The sequence below is a fragment of the Aythya ferina genome, assembly GCF_964211825.1.
Source record: "Aythya ferina genome assembly, chromosome: 5".
NCBI lineage: Eukaryota > Metazoa > Chordata > Aves > Anseriformes > Anatidae > Aythya > Aythya ferina.
Window position 1 is genome coordinate 44,155,183 of NC_140301.1, and position 20,264 is coordinate 44,175,446.

General features: G+C 39.9%; 1 protein-coding gene across 5 annotated transcripts in view; it reads left to right on the forward strand.

Annotated features, from left to right (window-relative positions):
• The window catches only part of KCNQ1 (potassium voltage-gated channel subfamily Q member 1), a 342,658-nt gene that overhangs the window by 64,509 nt on the left and 257,885 nt on the right, over positions 1-20,264 (forward strand). For all 5 annotated transcript variants that reach the window (XR_014693723.1, XM_084521542.1, XM_084521543.1 and 2 more), the window contains exons 3-4: positions 17,563-17,689; positions 19,398-19,476. Coding sequence is in view for 4 of the 5 variants with exons in the window: in XM_084521542.1 (XP_084377668.1) it covers positions 17,563-17,689; positions 19,398-19,476 (206 nt within the window). In the remaining variant the exon portion in view is untranslated. The remainder of the gene's footprint in view (positions 1-17,562; positions 17,690-19,397; positions 19,477-20,264) is intronic.

Sequence of the window (20,264 nt, forward strand, 5' to 3'; positions counted from 1 at the left end):
GCAGGAGCTACATACATCTGAGGGCACATTCAGCCTGTGTAGTAAGTGGAAAAAACACGTGCCTTAAGCAAAAAGGAACAGGAGCTGCATATTATACAACTAAGGGAATATTGCTTGTAGCTGTCTCAATATACACCCTACTTACGTTGTATATCTAACCTGGGTGATTAGTGCCTGTTGGGTGTGGATGGGACAAGTTGTACCTTTCTGTAGTTGCTTAAAAGTTACAAATAGGCATGACTGAGTAGTCGAGGGACATTGAATTAAACATGCTTGAATTAACAGGGCAATGATTGGTGCTGCTCAGAGCTATAAAATAAACTCTAGGTAAAGCTCAGTGCTATGTGGCAACAAGCCGTGGGGTTGCTGGAAGTATTCTGAAATGACTCAACTTTGTTGTTAAGTGAGAGAGATAATCCTAAGAAAGCTCTCTACATAGGCTCCCTGTGCAGTTAACGTTTTAAACCCCCCTTTGGCTTGTTGTTATGACTTCAAAGATACTCTAAAGCCTTCGTTAAATTGATCATTAACTCTGCAAAGTTATAATTAGACATTTGAACTTGGCTGCATTCAAAAAGAAAATGCAAGAATGAAAATCCTAGCCAGCGTTGTTTCTCTGCAGCTCATCAGCATGGTCAGAGACGGATTAAAGTTCCACAGGAGTTAAAAAGCAATAGGAATTTGAAGCATTAACCAGCCTTGCAGGAAGGACGGGGAGTCATTAATCCACAAAGTTTTCCTTTGAAAGTATGGAGTGAGAATAATGTGGGGAACCTGCAATGGGTTACTATCGGAGATTTAGATTTAAGCTCATAAAACCATTGAGATGGGAAAGTTGGGCTGGAAGCATGCGTTGGGGAAACCTGCTTTGCCAGCGCAGTGATTGAACACGTTAAACCAAGTGATTGTGTGCTGCCACAGCCCTGTTATGAGCCTGTAAAATGAGTGGAGGAAGCACTGAGAGGCAGCCTTAAACAACAGCAGTGAGCCCAAGCGGCGGCTGCGAAGAGTGGAGGTTGGCCACTGTGGGTAAAGTTTATGAGGTCTGGGGCTGGGAGAAGCCCCGTCCTACGTCTCCCACTTTTTTCCCTCAGTCTCTCCTGATGGAGCCCGAGTCGAGACAACAGCTGGTAGCCACCGTGCGCCCGGCTGTGTGGTGGATGGGAAAACCCATCTCCATAGAAACAGAGGCGGCATTGCTCGGGCTGCTCCGCTCCTTTGGGGAGTAGTGGCTCAAGACATCTGGTCAGTGTAGCTCGTTCTCTGGGGAAATTAGCTCATTTCAGCTGAGAGTAACCACAGAAACTTTTGACTTCATTTAATAGTCTGATGCTGAACGTGGGGTAGAACTGACTGGTTCAGCAGTTTTGGAAGTGGAAGATTATCTAATGACTCTTAAGATAAATATTTTTTTTAAGAAGGGCTGTTGCTTGTACTCGTTCCCCTACCCCCCCCCGCTCTTCTTTCTTGTGATGGTGTTTCTGCCTCATATGATGGTGATTCTTCCATGTGGGGTGGGTTTTAGGAATTTAAAGGCAGTTTTCTCTTTGTAAATATTTATTTCTTTTGCTTACACAAGGTCTTTTTATTATACAGTGAAATCTCTAAGCCTTTTATCTTAGTGGAGCTCAATGTGGTGTGATACACTGTCTGTTAACACACTATGACTTGTACTCTAGGAAGTTCAATCCCTCCCCCCAAATCTTGAGTCGATTAACTCTAAATTCTTCTCAAAAGGAACATTCTGAACTGTTCGTACAGCTACAAGTAAACCTCCAAAATAACCTGTTTAAACACATAAAAATCTTGAGCTATTTGACATCACTGAAATCAATTAAAGATCATATTTTCATGTATAATACAGGAAAACTCCCTACTGACTTTTGCAGAACAAATTCCAAACCCAGTATGTGGAGCATGTACTGAGGATACGGTGCTTGGGTAAAAGTTATCTGCTCACACTATCCTATGTGACTACGTAACACTCAGAACGTTGGAGGGAATTGAAGAATGGGATTATTCTCTTTCCAATTGCACGTGATGACATCATTATGACATCATTATGTATTCTTCATATGCCACTAAACGAACATGGTGAACAATATCTTTTCTGTAAGCATGTGTGCAGGCAAGTATCTTGTAAGGGGCCCTAGAGCAGCATACTAAATATGGGGGGCACAGTTAAATGCTCGCTCTTCCACCTTCCATCTGTTAAGAATGCCTACTCCTGGTTGTAAATATTTGCACTCTGTTGTTGTGACCCTCAGGAACTAGAAAATGAAAAAGCCTGGCCAGGCATAAGTGTGAACTGTACGTCCCCCATTATGGAAGATAAGCAGAACTGTCAGCCTGTGAGAAGCCCTACCTGTGATTTTTGTTTGAGTGAGCTTAGTGGAATGAGAAGCATTATCAGCTGTGCTGGACGACTGCAGTAAATGATCAAATGGAGAACAAAAGCTGCTAGCTGCTGTAGTTCTTAGGAGAAGATTGGGAGAATCTGAAGCTTTTATCAGAAATCTGAGAAAATACTTGTAGTAAACAGGAGGGCTGAGCTTCCTAGAACATGGCAGGCAAACGCAGCAGATGTTCTAGGGTCCCAGGTGGATAATACAGATGCTAATAAAGCAGACAAGCTGAAATCAGTTAATGAAAGAAGTTTAATCAATCAGAGTTGATTGAAGAAGTGACATGATGAACACAGTGGGAATACCGCAGTTTATTCTTTATTGAATGAAGTGTCATTGGTTTGCTTTCTCTGCTAAGCTTATGCTCTGATGAATCAAGAGTTGCATCTCTGTGTGGAAGTAAACTGCTGAAACTAGGTGTCAGATTTTTTTTTTTTTTTTTCCCCCAAGCTGTTTCTCTTTCCTACCCCTTCAGTCCCAACCAGGAAAATGCTGCATGGCAAAGCTAAGAAGTCCATGCAGGTAGTAGAAGGGGACATGGAGGTAGTCTGTTCTCCTCTTCATCTTGTGCTTCATGGCAAGTGAACTTCCCTTGGAAGTGAAAAAGAAACCTCTTGGTTTCACTGTATTCATTTTTTTTTTTTCTCTCTGAAAGTGATTTGCATTTAGTTACCTTTTTAAACACAGTTTCCAGGAACCAGTAGGAAAAATTCTACTTAATCACAGAAAAATGATACCATAATAGGAAAATTTAGGTTGGAAGAGACTTCTGAGGATGATCCAGTCCAAATTCCTGCTGGGAACAGGAGCATCCTTCAGTTGTGATCAAGTAGCTCAGATCCTTATCCAGCTGAGCACTGAGGCTGTGTAGGCCACTTGAGACTGTTCTGCTCCAGTGTTTTCTTCAGTTAAAACACAGATCAGTTCCTGGGGACTCCAGTGGTTGTACAAGCACTGGGACCAAGGATGCGATAGGGCTTTGGGGTCTTGGAGTGGGTGTTTTGGGGTTGGTTTGCTTTGTTTTTGTGAAGCCTAGTGGATTCAATAGAAGTTTCAACTGAAACTTGCAATAAGTTTTCCTGAGGCTGGATGTTGGTTAAGATTAGAGAACCATCATGAGAGTGTGTCATGAATAATGTGAAATCTTTTCTCTCGGGCCATAGGCAGGGTACTTCATTTCTGCCTGGCCCCAAATTCTCACAATGTTTCCAGGAAGTTCAAATATGCTCTGACACACCTGGCCTTCAGATCAGCTGTAGGTTCAGGAGTTCTGAGAGGAAAACCGGAGGGAGAAGAGGTGATCGCACAGACCTCCCTAGGGAGACCAGGCCAAAAATAGAAACAGCTAATAAATTTCTTTCAAGTGAGAACTGACAGTAAACTTCCATCCTCTCAGAAGTTTATGCCATTGCTTCAGGGTGAGAATACCGTATTCAATAACTCAAAGCACTTATTGACTTTGGGTTTTTATTTTTTTATTATTATTTTTGCAGCTAATTTTAGCTGTCCAAAAAGGTAGAATAAACCAATCACATGGACTTTCCCTTGGAAAAAAGGAAAAGGATAAATGGAAAAGGATAGGTACACCTGAAAGAGTCACTTGTTACAGCTGAAGGTGCTTCGGACAGTTGAGATGAATTTTCCTTTGCATGTGCCTATTTCTCTCTGTTAATAATAGGAAAAAAATGTATGTTTGCCCCATTCAAGTTTTCATTCTCCATTTAGTGATTTTTTTCTAGCCAGGCAGTTAACTTAATCAATACTAATTCTAATGTTGTTTTCCAGCTATGAACATGGTTGAAATATCACATATGGTCACAGAGGATTTTTAACACTTTAGCTGGTATTTGGAATAATGTACAACTGTAATTCTGATGCCTGGATACATGCTGGCTTCATTTATGTTTTGCTTTCAAGAAGAATGAATTCTTGATATTGTGGCCTGGTACCTACATGTATCTTCGGTCTGTTCTAAGGGGTGTAAGGGTGTAATCTTCCCTCTTCAACAAATAGGTACAACTGTGTTTATTTGTAATAGATGGCAGCTTGCTTCAAGGGTCGACCCATTGACTCAGATGGGAATGTTCAAGAATAACATGATGCGCAGTTAGAAGAGGTGTCAGAAATCAGCTCCATATGATGCAGCATGGGCAGCTTAGTGTTAAAACCCCAAGCCGAAGTCTAATCTTGTGATCCAGATGAAACAAAATGTCAGAAGTATTCCTCCTGCCAAAACTCTGAATAGCTTCTTTTATCATCGAGTCCTATGATCATGTTGGCTCACAATCAGAGTTGCACAATGTACCAAGCAGTGGTAGGAGGTGCAACCTGAGCAATAGAGGAGCTTCTCAGCTCTCAAAGCCGAGTAAATACTTCAGTGCTGTTCCTTTGAGCTGGAGTTCTGACTCATCCTCGTATTTATTTTAACAGTAAAAACAAGTTGAAGGCTGGGGGGGGGGGGATGGGGGGACGGGACTGCTTTCCCTGCTTTAAAGAGTAGAAAGAACTACGGAACAAGAAGTAAAGCTGAAAGGGACCCCTTGGATGTTGTTAAGGATTCCAAAAGTAGTCTTTAATTGCTGCCAGAACTAATGTGGCTGGAATTTCCATGGAAAACATCGTGCAGTAGCCAGTTAGAAAAACTTGGAGGAGGTATTTGTACACTAACTTGCAATAGACTTTTTTCCTCTCAAAGCTTGTTCACCCTACTCTTCATGTTATTAAAAAAAAAAAGAAAAAAAAAGCTATCTATGTTTAATACTATGCTTAAGATTTTAAGATTTAAATAGTAAAACACAACTTCTTGTAGCAGTAATAGGAGTCACACTATATTAACTACTCTGTATTGTGCTGAGAAGTGATTGCTTATTGTACAGTCATCAGTTTGCTATCTTTCTAATTGAAGATATAATTCCCACAGCCCACAAATCATTTACAGAGTGCTCAAAAGAGGGTTTTTGTAGCTTTTTTTTAGGCTGATTCAGCACCCAAGATGAACACATTTCCTATCTTCCTAGCATGAAATAGCCATTACTGTTACTCAAAAGGTGTGAAACCACAGACAGTATTTGTAGAGAGTTTATACCACTTCTTGAGTACTGTAAAGCATGCTATTTAAATATGTGCAAGATTTTTGGCTTTAAAGTCTGCCATTTGAGACAAGTCTTATTTTTCATGATAACAGAGTTCTCTGATGTAACTTCATAAGGGCAGATTTCTCATAAGGAAATCTCTATTGATGGACTCATTAATACAGGCATTCATGTCATCAGCAATGGCCTCCCAAGTGCAATAGCTTATAAATATGCAAATGCCCAGTTATGGGACCCAGCTGTACCATACTTTCATGTCTAGTGGGTTTCCTTTGGCCATCCAGCTGATGAGGAAATGCACATTGTACACAAAACAGTCCCTTATGTGCTTTTCTAGTATAATGTAATTGTTTTTAATTATACCCTAAACAGTACTAGCAATTGACACTTCTGTACAAAGTTAAATGTGCAGCGTGTTATGTGTTCAGGAAAGGGGAAACATGAGGTTGTAATTAAAACCATTTTTAGCAGAGCTGGAAATAGAACCCAGCTCTGAGCGTGGCACACCACTCGCCTTATCCCCGAAGAAGGAGCTCACCAGATGGGTATGTTTGGTTCTGCTGCCATGTAAAACCTCCTTTCAGCAGAGGATTACAGGCCTCTGAGTGTTTTCCGTATTTTATCCACCTTTACTGATGCTTACAGAAAAATGCAAAGCTGTCTGATTTGCAGTTTGAGTAGCTTTTTCCTCCTTTAATATCTGTAAGTTAGGCTAAAACCTTTGACGTTCACTAATTTCTGGAAGCCTTGGCCACTTGAGCTATTGCTTCTTGTGTAAAACCACTAAATAAAAATAGTGTATCCCAAAGTTCTTACACGCTCTATTCTCTATTCGTGTGTTAGTATTTGGTTGTTATGCATCAGGACTTCCTTCCTTTTTTTTTTTTTTTTTTGTCTTAGCCCTAGAAAAGAGATTAACCTGTTATTATTTACTTTGTGTACTGATAAAATACTGTTTTAAAAGAACACTTGCCAGTGGAAAGAACACTTTTTACATTGTGTTATTGCTGAGAGGTGGTAGTGTTGCATATTTCACTTTGGCACATAGAGCAGTGGCTATTGGGTTAGCAATGACAATCACCATCCTTGAATGCACCCTCTGGCTTACCTTCTATTAAGACAACAGGTACAGGTGTTCTCACTAGTTCCTCAATTGCTGAACGTTCATCTTTTTGGATGGCGTGAGCATCTTCGGTTCTGATGGGTAATCTTAGTTCTGTGGTTTTGCTGTAAGATTTACGTGCCCAGACTGAAGGTTTTCTGATACAATCCCATCTAACACAATGGGATCCTGAGAGGACTAAGCAGGGCAGATGTATTAAAAACCGCTTTTTGAAATGCTGAGTACTGAAAACTGTGGGGAAGGTGTGAAGGGAGGAAAGATAAAAATAAAATAAAATAAAATTGGGCAATCTCTTCACAGTAATTGCTGTCAGAATTCATCTACCTGTGGAGTAAGATTGGCATTCACTTACTTCATCACCTAATGTACCAGGAAAGATGTTTAAATCAGGAGTTAAACTAAACACAACTGTAAACTTGAGGTCAAACAGAAGCCCCTACAACATCCAGCTATTCCTAAAATAAATCATGAGTCCCCTGGAAGTATACCTCACATAAAGAACAGAGATGCCCCAAACTTTAGAAAACTGAGCACATTATTAATGCAATAATATGAAGTGCAGCTCCACTGCTACCAGTTGTGTGTTCTGAAATACTGCTGCACTTAAAATGCATAAACAATGCATTAAATCAATCAAAGCTGCATGCTTTTTTCCCTTTTCAAGTACCCCGCCACAGGAGGATTCTTCTGGTTTGGTGGCTTTTGGTCACTGCAGCAGCTGCCCGCTAGCCCATGTCCTGCGGCAGAGCCTTCAGTTTCTTCTTGCTGTGCCCTAGGCCTTGCTTTCGTAACGTCTCTCCTCTCCTTTTCCAAACAGCTTTGGAGTAGAGAGGTACTGAATTCAGCCAAATATCGCTTTTTTGTATTTTTTTTCTAAAATTAATTCCATATAATGCCTATTAGTTTCCTGAGGTATTTGATGTCTTGAGGCTCGGACCAGCTGCCACTGAGAAGGCCGTGGCTTTTTTAAGATATTTTTTTTTTCTCCCAGCAATGAATAGTGCACTTGTCCTTTATTTGTAGAGGGTGCAGGGGAAAGGTGATAGTGAGTGAAGGGAGTTTCACAGAACTGGAGTTCTCCTTTCCTAACTTTGACTTCTGCAAAGAGCTGCCTCTGTTGCACCATTTATTTATGTTGGACCCAAAACTGATAGAAACATGAATCCGAGTAAAAATACAAGTCTTTGCACATAACGGTAGCTTGGTTAATGGAGTATGCGACTTCAGAGAGATCTGGCTTATATCTTCATTTTGCAAATGTAAGTTTAGTTTGGTCCGCTTGGAACATTATCAAAGCTCTCGAGAGAGTTTGCACTGAATTAATCATGTGCTTTGGTTGGTATAAATTAACTTCCCATTTTGGTATGCTATAATCCTGATGCGCTGAATGATAGCCACAACTGTTTTATGCTCACTGATTGGAACGAGCACAGGAAATTGGCACGAGGAGGAAACTACTTGCCTTCAGTATGTGAAATGTGTTTGCCACTCATCTGAAACGCTGACTTGTTGCCTTCGGTTAGGTTTATTTTGCATGTCAAATAATTTTCCTCTCCTCCTTCACAAATTTTAGAGGCAACTGTAAAATGCTGACTGAATGGGCTATGTACATATGGCATCTGAGAGGTTTTTTATTAGCTTAAACTAGCACATGTGTTTTCCTGTGAGGAGTATTAAGTGCCTGGACTACAGGTTTAGTGTGAGACTGTTTTTGCAGCTGTGTGGAAGATCATGATGCGTATTCCCTGGAGCAGGCCTGGGAGAGAGCTCAAGTATGCTGAGGCAAACGCAGGTTGTGTTTATGTAAGTGTCAAACAGAAATACAGCACTTGAACTCTTATCAATGCTGAGCATGATACTGGTAAATGAGCAGCGATTGCCCACATGTGTAAAAGGAATGCCGGGCTTCTAATTGCGGAAGGTTTGCTTTCAGACAGCCCTACCGCACAACACTGTCCTGCCAGCTGGGAAAAAATTAATATTTTCTTTTTTCCCATCATTATCTGGAGGGGGTCGCAAACAGCAGTAGTCCATTTGAAATTTACTTGTTAAACTGTTAATGAAGAATACAGTTATTGCTCAGGCTGTAAATCTCAGTTTGGGAGGGTGAATGTTGAAAACATACTGCTTCGAGGGAAAGAGTGTATCAGGAGCATGTGCGGAGGTAGAAGTAACCACAGTAGTGTTCTGCTTTCAGTGACCTACTAATTTTCTGGATATGCCTCACTTGCAGAACACACATTACATCCCAGAGTAGGTCCCACAAAGCCTAAAACCATGAAAAGGAGATGGAAGGGTCAAGTTGAAAATCCTGAAGCCAGACTGTACATGACCATAACTCCCTGCTTGGGTAGGGGTGGACTGGGGAGGGAAACATCCTTAACTTCACAAGACAGGTAAGAAATTAGAACTTCATCTGAAAACGTTCCTTTTTGGTGTACTCTGTGCCATCTTTTGAAGGAGTAAATTGTCAAAAGCTCATAACGTAATCTGGGATTTAGACGTGGGACCCTCATTGCATCATGGTGTTTATCCACAGAATGGTTTGTGGCAAAAGATGGTGAGAGCAGTGGCTTTCTCTACTTGGGAACTGAGTGAAGGGTGACACACAGTCTGCTCAAAGCCAAATGAGAAATCTGTAGCTGGACGGCAAATTGAGCCCTGATCTCCCCCATCTCTGCAGTCTTCCTGACTCCTGTCTAGCCATGGAATGAAGCGTTGCTACAGCTTGTGGAAGCGTTTTCTCTGCAGGGGCACTACCCAGAGCCCAAATGCATGAAGAAATCTTAGTGGGTCAGAATGGTGAGGCTGTGGTTAAAGCTAAGAAATACTACACATTGACGGCTGTCAGATTTGGAGGAGAGAGAGAGAGACTCAGATTACTGGTATAGCAACACAGCTCAGGTTTACTACAGTGTGTGAACGTGGCCATCTCTGGACAACTAGTGACTGTACAGAAGGAGAGACACAGCAAACAAGGAAAATGGATTTCATTAAGGCTTGTTTTCTTACAGTCCCTGTCTCACGAGTTTCTAGAGAGAGAAAAGTGTAGTTCCTAATTTTTATACTTCTTACAGCGTATTTCTTTTTATGCTTTAAAAGTGCAGTTGATTCTACAGACACATTTTATTTACAGAATATATACATTAAAAATCACTAAGGTTTGAGCATAGAATCAAATGTGGCCATGATCTGAGGAAAAAAAAAAAAAAAAAAAGCATTTTTTCAAGGGCAAGCATTAACTGATTTACTTTTATAGATAATTGAAAACTGAAGGTGTTTGAGTTTCTAGTTTCCTGTCCTTTCCAGCCCTTCTGTCCTTTTCTAATGAAATGGAAAAAGATGAGTAAGGAGGAAAAACAAATACAGAAAGCTTAAGAGAGTTATTTTCTAGTTTTCAGAACCAGTGGAACAAAAATGTTTTTTCGTCAATCTTTCTAATTTGTTTTAAAAACATACTGTTGCTTCCTGGCTCTTACTTACCAGCATGGCCTCAAAGAAAAATGTATGCCTCAAACTATTGGGATTTAAATGTTGCTGTTACCAAAGTTTTTATGCGTGGCAGGTGACCACAGCCTGGCCATTACATCTTGAAAATGCTAACTACTTTTACCTTTCCTTTTAAGTAGACAAAATGAAGCTATTGCAGGCTAAGCCAGGCTGATAATGGCTGGATTCTTCCTTCTGTGTTGCTCTACTTTCTGGTAAGAAGTAATATGCAATATTTATTTTTCTCTCTGAAAGGACTAGTGTTGTAATAATGGTAGTGGTAGTCTAAGGATCTAAGAAAATTCTGCCAGAGGACGTGTTAGCTACCCTTGCCCTGCCATTTATAGTTTGGAAAAAATCACAAGCAGGTGAGCTTTCGTGCATATGGTCTCTTCAAGAGTCCTCCAATGCATTCAGCATTAGCTGCAGAGTGAATGTAATTATCAGCACACAACAAGATACTTGACAGGATGAAAATAATCTGCTAGGGGAAAAGTAGCCACTGCCTAAATAGTGTTAATATGAAAATTTCTCTGTAACACAAAAGTACAGACTCCATAACTTAGGCTGCTGCTTTAGTTTGCAGCAGGTCCTTTCTATTCCTATTAGCGTGTTACATGTACTAACAATTGAGCATGCATCTCTCTGAACCGTGTGTATGTGTGCTTAAACTGAAGTAGGTGTATAGTTCTTTTGAATTCAGGGAGTTATAAAATTAAGCATATGCTGTCCTGGATAGGAGCCAGAGCTTATTTCTCATTGAAGCAGAAGCTCTGATATGAATTTCTTCTAGAGACTCGTATGAACTGTGAATAACAGGTTCATGAAATAAACAAAAAGGAAGAGTGTGTTTGTGGGTTTTTAATCAATTTTGGACTGGTTAGGATGTTAAAGCTTCCTTTCTGTTGCCAAATCCTGTGGGTTTAAGGTCTAGTTCTTGAGAGTGTTTGGGGAGCGAGAACTCCATGTTAAAGCAGGTATCATAAACTAATTGTGCAAGCCCAGCTTAATTTACTTCTGCAAATTCCTGGTGGATATCATCAGCAACCAAGTTCACAAGCTGAAGACTGTGTTATGAAGAGACCTGTGCAGGGATGATGGCGTGGAAAGTTGTTTTAATACACCAGTGCTCTGAGACCATGCTTTAATGTGCAAAATTATACCACTGACATCTGAGGCTTTTTGTAGTTAGTGGAAAAAATTCTTCTGCCTTCGTTTGGATTTGGCTGAAACCTCCAGTGAGAAGAGAGCTAAGGAAATCAATTAAAGGCTTTTTAAATGCACCTAAGGGAGTTAGGTGCCCAAGTCCTATTGAAATTCAATCGGATTTAGTTGCTTGGAGCCTTTGGAAAATCTCAACCTAAAATTGCAGGCCTGCAGTATTCTTTATTGCTCCCAATGCTATTGTTGTGTGCTCTCGGCACTGATTAAGGGAAAACAGAAAAGCTTCAGCACAGTCAACTTTTCTAACTTCGTCTCGTACTAAGCTTCCCGTCTTCAAAACGTGAACACTTACGTAAATATTATTTCATCTTAATTAAAAACATTAATAAGGGAACTTTAACGATGTCCAATAATGTCTTAGGCTTAATTACAGGCCTCTGAAGATAGAAATGTGATACTAATACTAAATTCTTTTTGTTTTCCATTGCCTATTTAATCCTTTGGTGACAAATATGCTAGATAAAGAATTTTAGCAAATGACCATAAGTTTTTTTGAAGGGAAGATAAAAGCTCAGCATGAGACATTAAATATTCTGGTTTTAAAACTTACTGCTTTTAACTTGAATATGCGCAACTTTTTTTTTTTTTTTTTTTTTTAACATCTCTGAAAGTGAAAAAAAAGTAGTGTAGATAATCCCTAGTCTTAAATAGCACTTTTGGCACTTGCTATTGCTCACTAAGTGCACATGTATATGAAAAACTATTTACCTTTTTATTTTTGACCTGTACTTCATCAAGTTGGGATTTTTACTGTATTGAGTTTGGTGTCTGTCTTTGTCTGTTTGCCTAGGCCATCTGATTTGGCTGTTCTGTGTATCTCAGAAAACACAGTACAGCTTTCAAGAAGAAATCCTGCCTTTCTCAAGAGAACAAAGAGGGGCCTCTCTATACAAAGCGAGTGAGATTAGAAGAAACAGTTGCCTTCAGTGCTGTAAATTTGCATACCCTGCTCAGGCTATGCACAAGTGCTGTCTGAAGCATTTTGCAAGCCCCTATGTGTCAGGTGAGCAGCGAGCTGTAAACTGAACTCCAGCTCTCTCCACGTTAATGTGCAGCCTGCAGTGGTGCTGGTTTTGTGAGTGTAAAATGTGACCTATCGCTCTATGCAAGAGACAGGTTCCTGCTTTTTTTTTGGCTGTAGAGGATACACTATGGCCCTGCTTGTGAAGATGTTGTGCCTGTCTGTTGTGCGATCCAGCTCCAAGGGTTCCATACAGTCTGTGGTTGTCAGCAAATGTTATTTGTTGCTTTTTATTAGCATCAGTAGATCTGTTGTCCCGTCTTTTGGCTCCTTCAGAAATAGAAATGTCCTTATCAAGAGCTGTGAACAAAATGTCTTCTAGTGTCCATATTCTGCTCCTGCTACCACAGATTGAGAGGAGGTTACCAGCCCTCTTCTTTTGGCACAGTAGCTTAGCAGAGACCTTTTGTGACCTTGTCTTAGAAATAGATAGTGGTGCAAGTTTGGCCAAAGGAGCCTTATAGCTGGGGTATGCTGCTTGGCATGTAATGATTTAAAGCTATGGGAGAACTTACTCCATCTGTGATGGTTCGTGGCCAGGTACAGTTTTGAGGTCTGCAGGCTGGGCATCAGGCTATGTGTGCTCTAAGCAGGTACTTTCTCAGTCTCCAGATAATTTTTGTAGCTGTTAAATAGCTGTTAAGGTGTCCTGCTCTGCTCTATGTCAGGTTTTGTTTTGTTTCATTTTGTTCAAGCTATTAATCTAGATGCTTAAAAACAACTAAAGCTAAAATGTGATTTTCTTCCTTCAGCTAAATTTAGGGAATCTCCCTTTCTTTTTCAAATTGCTGCTGTATTTCATCTTAGTGTGGATGTTGGATGCCTCTTAATGTTGGATTGTACCTCTTCCTCTCTAAGCGAGCTTGGGACAGAAGAGGAAAAGCTTTTCAAGATGTTTCAGATGGTAATTTTTCTAATACATAAAAAGCCTTGTGTGCTCTAAACAAGGCTGGTGTTTTTAATAGGTCTGACTCTCCAGTCACACAGCTGAAGTCCGATCCCTTCTTCAGTTAAGTCTTCTTCATAAATAGCTTTTTCCTATTGTCCTCTGATGGAAAGGACTTTGTTGTTTGTTTCAGAAGTTCATCAGGGTGATGGTTAAACTGTCCTTGTCCACAGCAGGGTACACTTCTGCAGTGTAAAAGTCAAACCTGATACATCAAGGCTGGTCTCTGAGTCCTTCTCTGTGTTCCTGGTGTGAGCTTGTTATGAAACCATGATTATTCCATGGGAACCGTGAAGCCAAAACTGTGGAAGTGAGTAGTGAGACACACTGAAAATCTTTTGTGAGTCTCCCAAACTGGACCCACTGCATACATACTATTGCACCAATGCAGCAGGGAGAACTCAAGCTCCATTGCTGGTCATTATGAGAAATATTTCGATCCCTGGCATCTGGTGGTTGGTTATTGGGAGTTCTGTTTAGTTTCACCAAGCTCCGTACCACAGAGGTAATGCCCAAGGCTTGTTACACCAGTCCTGTTGACCTGTCCTGCACAGCGACTGTTCCTTGTAGTTGAAAGTGAAATGTGTTTATTGGGGTCAGTTGCTCACAGCTGGAGAGTTGAGACACAGTGTCTTACTTCAAGAAAAGCTGTCTCCATGTGTACCTTATGCTCATCTTCTCTACCTTCCCATTGAGGGCTTCCCTGGTACTTAGCTGTGTTGAGATGATGTGGCTGAGAAGGAACAAAGCATGTGCCTGTGGGCTGAGCCAGAGGGATGGCAGAAGTGAGGGTGTCATGTATAAATCAATGATTAAAAGGAAATAAAGTCTCTTGGCTCTAGTATGCCCATGGTGTGAAGGGACATGACTTTCACATCTCAGAGTGCTCTTTTTGTCATGTTGGTATAATATATTTTTTTAATCTTAATATGATGCTTCAGCTTTCACCTGGTAGAAAGGAAATCAGCATGAAGTTGCAAAGGGTTGAGTGGGTCCTCGCACAATGCTGTTCTTGTGTGTGTGTGTGTGTGTTATTTGAAGCAAGAAAACTTTTCTCCTGAGCTTTAATCGCCACCCCCACCAGAGTTCTGCAGGCAATTATTTTCTGTGTATTTTAATTTTTGCCTTGTGCTGAGTGTTGCTTTGTTTCTTGTTTCACTCATTCTTTACATCCTCTTTGTCTGCTCACTGCTTTATCCTACTGTTTTCCTATACCAGCCTCTATTTTGTTCCAGGTCTTCATGAAGCCATATTTCATTCTAGTTGATTTCACTGTGAGAAGCACAAAAACTTTTATCTGGTGCACTTTGTAGGTATGTGTTAAGCAGGCAGTTAGGAGAAAGTATCTAAGAAACAGTGGCCCAAATTCATCTGTAGAGCAACTCAGATTTGCTGAGATTCTCAGGTGCAAGGCTTTGCTGCTCTCTGCCAGTGTAACTCTCCTGTTAAATTGAATTGGCCCTAATTAGCACTGGCATAAATGAACTAAGGATCAGGTTGCTATTCTTCAAGTTAACGTAAAGCTTCACATTAAGCTGCTAGATAGGGAAAGTAGGGAATATCTTGGTAGTTCAGGAAAGCATAATTTTCTAATCTGTTTTTTCTTTGCCTGCAAGTTTCTGGCTGCTAATATAAATGTGTACTGACAAGAAATTCATCAGCCTCCTCCACCCCCATGGGATTACTTATCGGACTTATGCAATGCAAGATATTAAAAACACTTTTGTCTGTCACGCAGCCACGGGCAGGGGAGGGGGAATTTGCCAGTTGCTAATGGATACCTGGCGTTTTTGTGTATGACCATGAAGAACAGCTTGTGCACTTTCACCCCTGATGTTCCCTGAATAACTCGGGTCTCATTTAGGTCAATAAGCCTTTATCAAAACGTCAGGAGTGAAAAATGTGTCTTGGTGTAAGCCGACTGGTCGTTCCCTCCAGTCACTGGAGTCTATAGAACAATCAATGTTCTCTAAGCTTGTCTGCGTGTCATGCAAAGAACTGGATGACAGTAACCATTGACTGCATGTCTGTTGCATTGTCTTTGGGACAGCCCACATTTGCATACTTGCCAGTGTTCTTGTTAGCCAATGAACCATGGAGGGGCTTTAAAAAACATACACACACAGCTCCGATGCAAATTTGCTATGCAGAGAATACGCGCTTCTTTAAAGCACAAGCCGGGCTTTCAGTTTTTACCTTCTTGCTATCAAAATGAAACTGTGATCCTGCCAAGCCCACGGTTTCTGGTCGGAGTGCTGACTTGCTTTATTGTACTAAAACATTAAATTTACTGTGGGTTTGTCTTTTCCTACCAGAATTCTTGTTTTTTGTTTTTTGTTTTTTTTTTTCCTGGCAATCTTTTGGGAATATCTGAAGAGCATTGTCTGTGCTAATGCATATGATGTGAGGCCATACACCCATTCCTCCAATTAATTATTTTGAATGAAGGACACTTCTTGCTCCCTGTGCAGTAGCTATTGTCTTTTGTTAAGGGAGTTTCTTTTAGTACCGATGAAAGAAGATGCATTAGTTTTCTGCATATTGAAGTGTTCTTGGATATTGGAGCTTGTTGACTCTATCTTAGAAATGAATGCAGTCCCCTGATCGGCAAGGACAGCCTCTGGTGCTTTGCTTTATAAGAACAGTTTCATGGAACCTTGTGTAGTTTGGTCTTAATTCAGTGCAGGTTCTTAAATATCTTTAAGTGAAATTAGACAAAGAAGAATTTTGCTGCGTTTGAAGCTGCTGCCTTAAAACAGCCTTTCCTTAAAGTGCCTGCTGCAGAGGCTGTTGGTTTTTTTTGTTTGTTTGTTTTTGTTTTTTTTGTTTTTGTTTTATAGATTTATGACTTTAGCTCTGACTTTATTGAAAAAATATATAATAATACTCTAAATGAGTTATTGATAAGTGAAGGTTTCTGACGGATCCTTTCGGCACCAAGCTGTAGAAGAGATTCTTGGCTGGGTCAAAGGGTAGGAGCTTTACATTTATTACAACCAACAGTCTGGACAGTTTGATTATATGCTGAAAATGTAATTGGAATACAATATAACCAATTGAGATGCTGTTCTGCTGCATTTGACATCTTGCAGAGACTGAGATTTTCAAAACCAAGGAAGGTGGTCCGGGCTAGCATCTTCCTAAGTTTGTGTCACAGAGTAACTTCAACAATGTAGTGCCCTGAGATGAGCAGGTCATGCCAGCAGAAGACAGGAGTTTTAGGACCACAAAAAGAATATAGTGAGGTCTACCGGTGTGTGGCAATTTCTTCCCCTTTTCTTACTGCTTACAGGCCTGTTATTTTACTGACTGCTCAGGGCAACGTCCCATGCATTTTTGAAGCTGATGATTTTGAAGCTCCCATTGGTGTTGTCTGGGCTAGGATTGCATCTTAGGTATTTCAGTTAGTTTAGAAATTCATAGGTACCTTGAGTCCCATTTGCCAATTGGTTATCATGGAAAAACAGCAGTGCAGGAATAGGGGGAGACTGGGTAGAATGTTCAATATCTCTGCTCTTTATACTAGAACACTCTCTGTAATAGGCAGCTCCTTCTCTTTATCCTATCCTATCCAGCTGTGATACCTAATGTGGTTTCTTGTCTTTACTCCTGACCAGTAATAGTGTGACCAGTTATTAACTGAGTTTGCCGATGAGGAAGTGTTGCAGCTCCTTGGCTTTGGGGAAACTATGATGAATATGCCATGGTCAGCCACTCTAGAAAAGCCAGGTTTATCTGCACGTGAGGTTCCAAGTATGACATAAGTGTTCCTCTGTGTATCAACAAGAGTGTCAGATGTCTTTGACGTTTGTGGCTTTGTATGCATTTCCAAAGTCATACCTTGTTGTTGGTCTGTAGTTAACACCAAGCTCGATAGCAGCAGCACTTCAGGACTAGATTTCTGTTTCTAACTGTCTAGGAAAATACTCATCTTCTGCATACAAGCTGTGCTTGTTTTCTTTGGCACGGTAAGGGAACCTTTTGTTTGAATAGAGGGACCAAGTGAATTGTACAGAATAGTTTTCAGTTCTTGCACATGTATATGAGCCAAACTGCATGCAATTAAAGTATTTAAACTTGCTCTTAATTTTTTATTTCTTTGTTTGCCACTTTTACTGTGTTACTTTAAACGATGTTGGTTGGGTTGATAGTTTTTTAACTTCCAAATTTTATATTTATTTCTGCATTTCTAATAGATTCTGAAAAAAAGATGAAAGACATGCAATAGAAAACTAATCTGGTTCCCTGTCTGTTTCTTTTAGGAAATTGTATTAGTGGTATTCTTTGGAACAGAATACGTGGTTCGGTTATGGTCAGCAGGATGCCGCAGTAAATACGTTGGAATATGGGGAAGGCTCCGTTTTGCTAGAAAGCCTATTTCAATCATTGGTGAGTACACGCAGCTCGCAAAGTTGATGTAGATACCAGGTGAAAGTTATCTTTGAAAGTTCTGAAAAATGAAATTTCTATAGCAATTGAAGCCAAGATTAAGCAAGAACTCTTGTCATTAGTATTAGCATAGATCTAAGGAATCCATGGCACTTATTTAGGGGGGGTGGGGGGGAATGTAGCTTGGTTTGTTTTTCCAGAAGGGCAGAGTGTTTTCTTTTCACAAGTGATCTGAAGCTTTGCCAGAAATAAGTCTTGCCCGTAATCCTGTCTCCTGCGACCTTGGGGTCCCAGACACTTATAATAGCTAAACTTTTTCTTTTAAAGATGATGGAAAGCTTTTTTTTTTTTTTTAGCAGTCATTTGAATATTTTAATGAGTTTGGTTTGGATTCTAACTGAACTACACGCTGCTTGGTGGAACATGATAGATACACTGTAATTACTTCGTGTATTTATTGAATTAAAAACTGGTTTTCAGAGTGATGCCTTTGGAACCAGGCACCTGATTCCCCTTGATATTCGCTGCAGTTGTTTTCCTGACTGACTCCAGTCATTGTAGAAATTATATCCACAAATTCTAGATTTTTCCAAAATCTAGATATGTCAAAACTCTTTTTTTTTTTTTTTTTTTTTTGAATGCTTGTCCTGCATTTAATAATTTCACTGAAAGAAACATAATAATCCAAAACCATACTGTATTTTTTAACCAATGTTGAGAGAGTTATTTGAAGACCCTTGCCCTGGAGCATTCAAAATATAAATAGAATAAACAAATCAAGTTCTGGAAGGGGGTATTGTTATAGAAGCACAGTAATCCTTGTTCTGTGACATAGTTTTTTCCACTACTCAGAAACACTATTTGTTGAATAGAGGATATATTTTTCCTAAACAATCTGCAAGTTTTTGGAATGTAAATTACAAAATTTTGTGCCTGGATATTTATTGTTACAATCATAAAATACTTTAGTTTCTTTGTGTGTGTACATAAACAATTGCATCTCAGGTGTGACTGCAGCAATAAAATGGCTTTGACCATATCTTTGCACTCTGCTTGCTAATCCATTTCTCTTGAGATGTAGCACAGTAGAGGTTCTGAAACAGCTTCAGATTTATTTCAGCTTGGGAAGCAAAACAAAGTTCACTTTTCCTAGATACGTATCAAGAACTATTTTGTTTTCCAAAATATGGAATTGCTTTCCAAAATTAACTAGGCATGAGGCAGACAGATTTAGTATACAGTCCTAAGGCAATGAGTGACTTAAAGTAAACTAGACACACACAAATTCTAATTTTTCTCTACCCTTCAGACCTGGAGAGATTAAATAATATTAAGTCAGTTGTCTGATAAATGAAATAAAAGCCAAAAACTCTGTCAATTAATAAAACAGTCTCTAAAACAGCAGAGAAACTAAGAAATCCAACTAATAAGTTATCCAGACTGCTGAGGCTGTTTTGTAGTAACTCATATCACTCATCTGGAATGTGGTAATCTCAGACCCATCCCAGTAAAACCTTTCTATTAAATCATACAATTATATTTTCTTTATATGTTACAGCAGAGATATCTTGATATGTAACTGGAAATCTTCATTTGGGGTCACTGTTCAAACTTTTAAAGTAATATTGGCCATGGTTTTAGAACAGCTTTGCAGAAGTATTGCCAAGATGCTAATAACTAGTTTTGTCAATTGACTTCTGTTTTCCAGATTTAATTGTAGTTGTTGCTTCCATGATAGTTCTGTGTGTGGGCTCTAAAGGTCAAGTCTTTGCAACCTCAGCTATCAGGTAATTATATGCAATAAAAGAAAATAATGCTGTCCGTTTGAATAGGGTAGCTTTTTTTCTTTGTTTACCTCCTGGTGAAAAATAGTCTTTCCTCTGACATTCATGTAATAGAGCAGATCACCAATCACATATGGGTGTGAAATAATAATCCCATGAAGTATAGTGAAAATAAAAATTTGAGTGTGTTGTCTGGTCATAAGTTTCTTAGCTCTAGTAATGGATTTATGGTTGGTGGGAGTAGAGGTGCACATATATGTACCCATCCTCTCCCATCCACCTACATGGGTTCTATCCAAATCCTGTTTTAGTTCCTTGGCTCAGTTTTACAGCAGCTGTCTTTCACACTTTGCCTCTGACCTCTTTAAGCTGCTGTTTCATAAAAGGCATGGGGTTAGTGGTTGTGAGTTCCTGATGGGCTGAATCCACCTTGTACTCAGAAGGGTTACACCACTTTGTTTTCCTGAATGAGGAAGTACAGGGCAGTGTACTGTGCTCTGTGCATTAGCTGCAACAGTGCTCTGGTGACTTTTGTAAAAATGAAATTTTATATATATATTGTTGGACTGTCAAGTTCAAGTTGGCTGTGATACGCCTAAAAGGCAAGGTTCTGTAGTTAGCTGTTTCTATATATTGTTCCCCATCCTGGTGAGCAAGTCAAATATAAACTGATGAATGATTTCTGGAGCATTCACAGTTTGCGTCCAAAATCCAGAATTCTTGAGTCACCCTTACCAGTCATGTGTACAGTCTTCCTCTTCCTTTACAACCTTCCTGAGTTGTCTTCATAA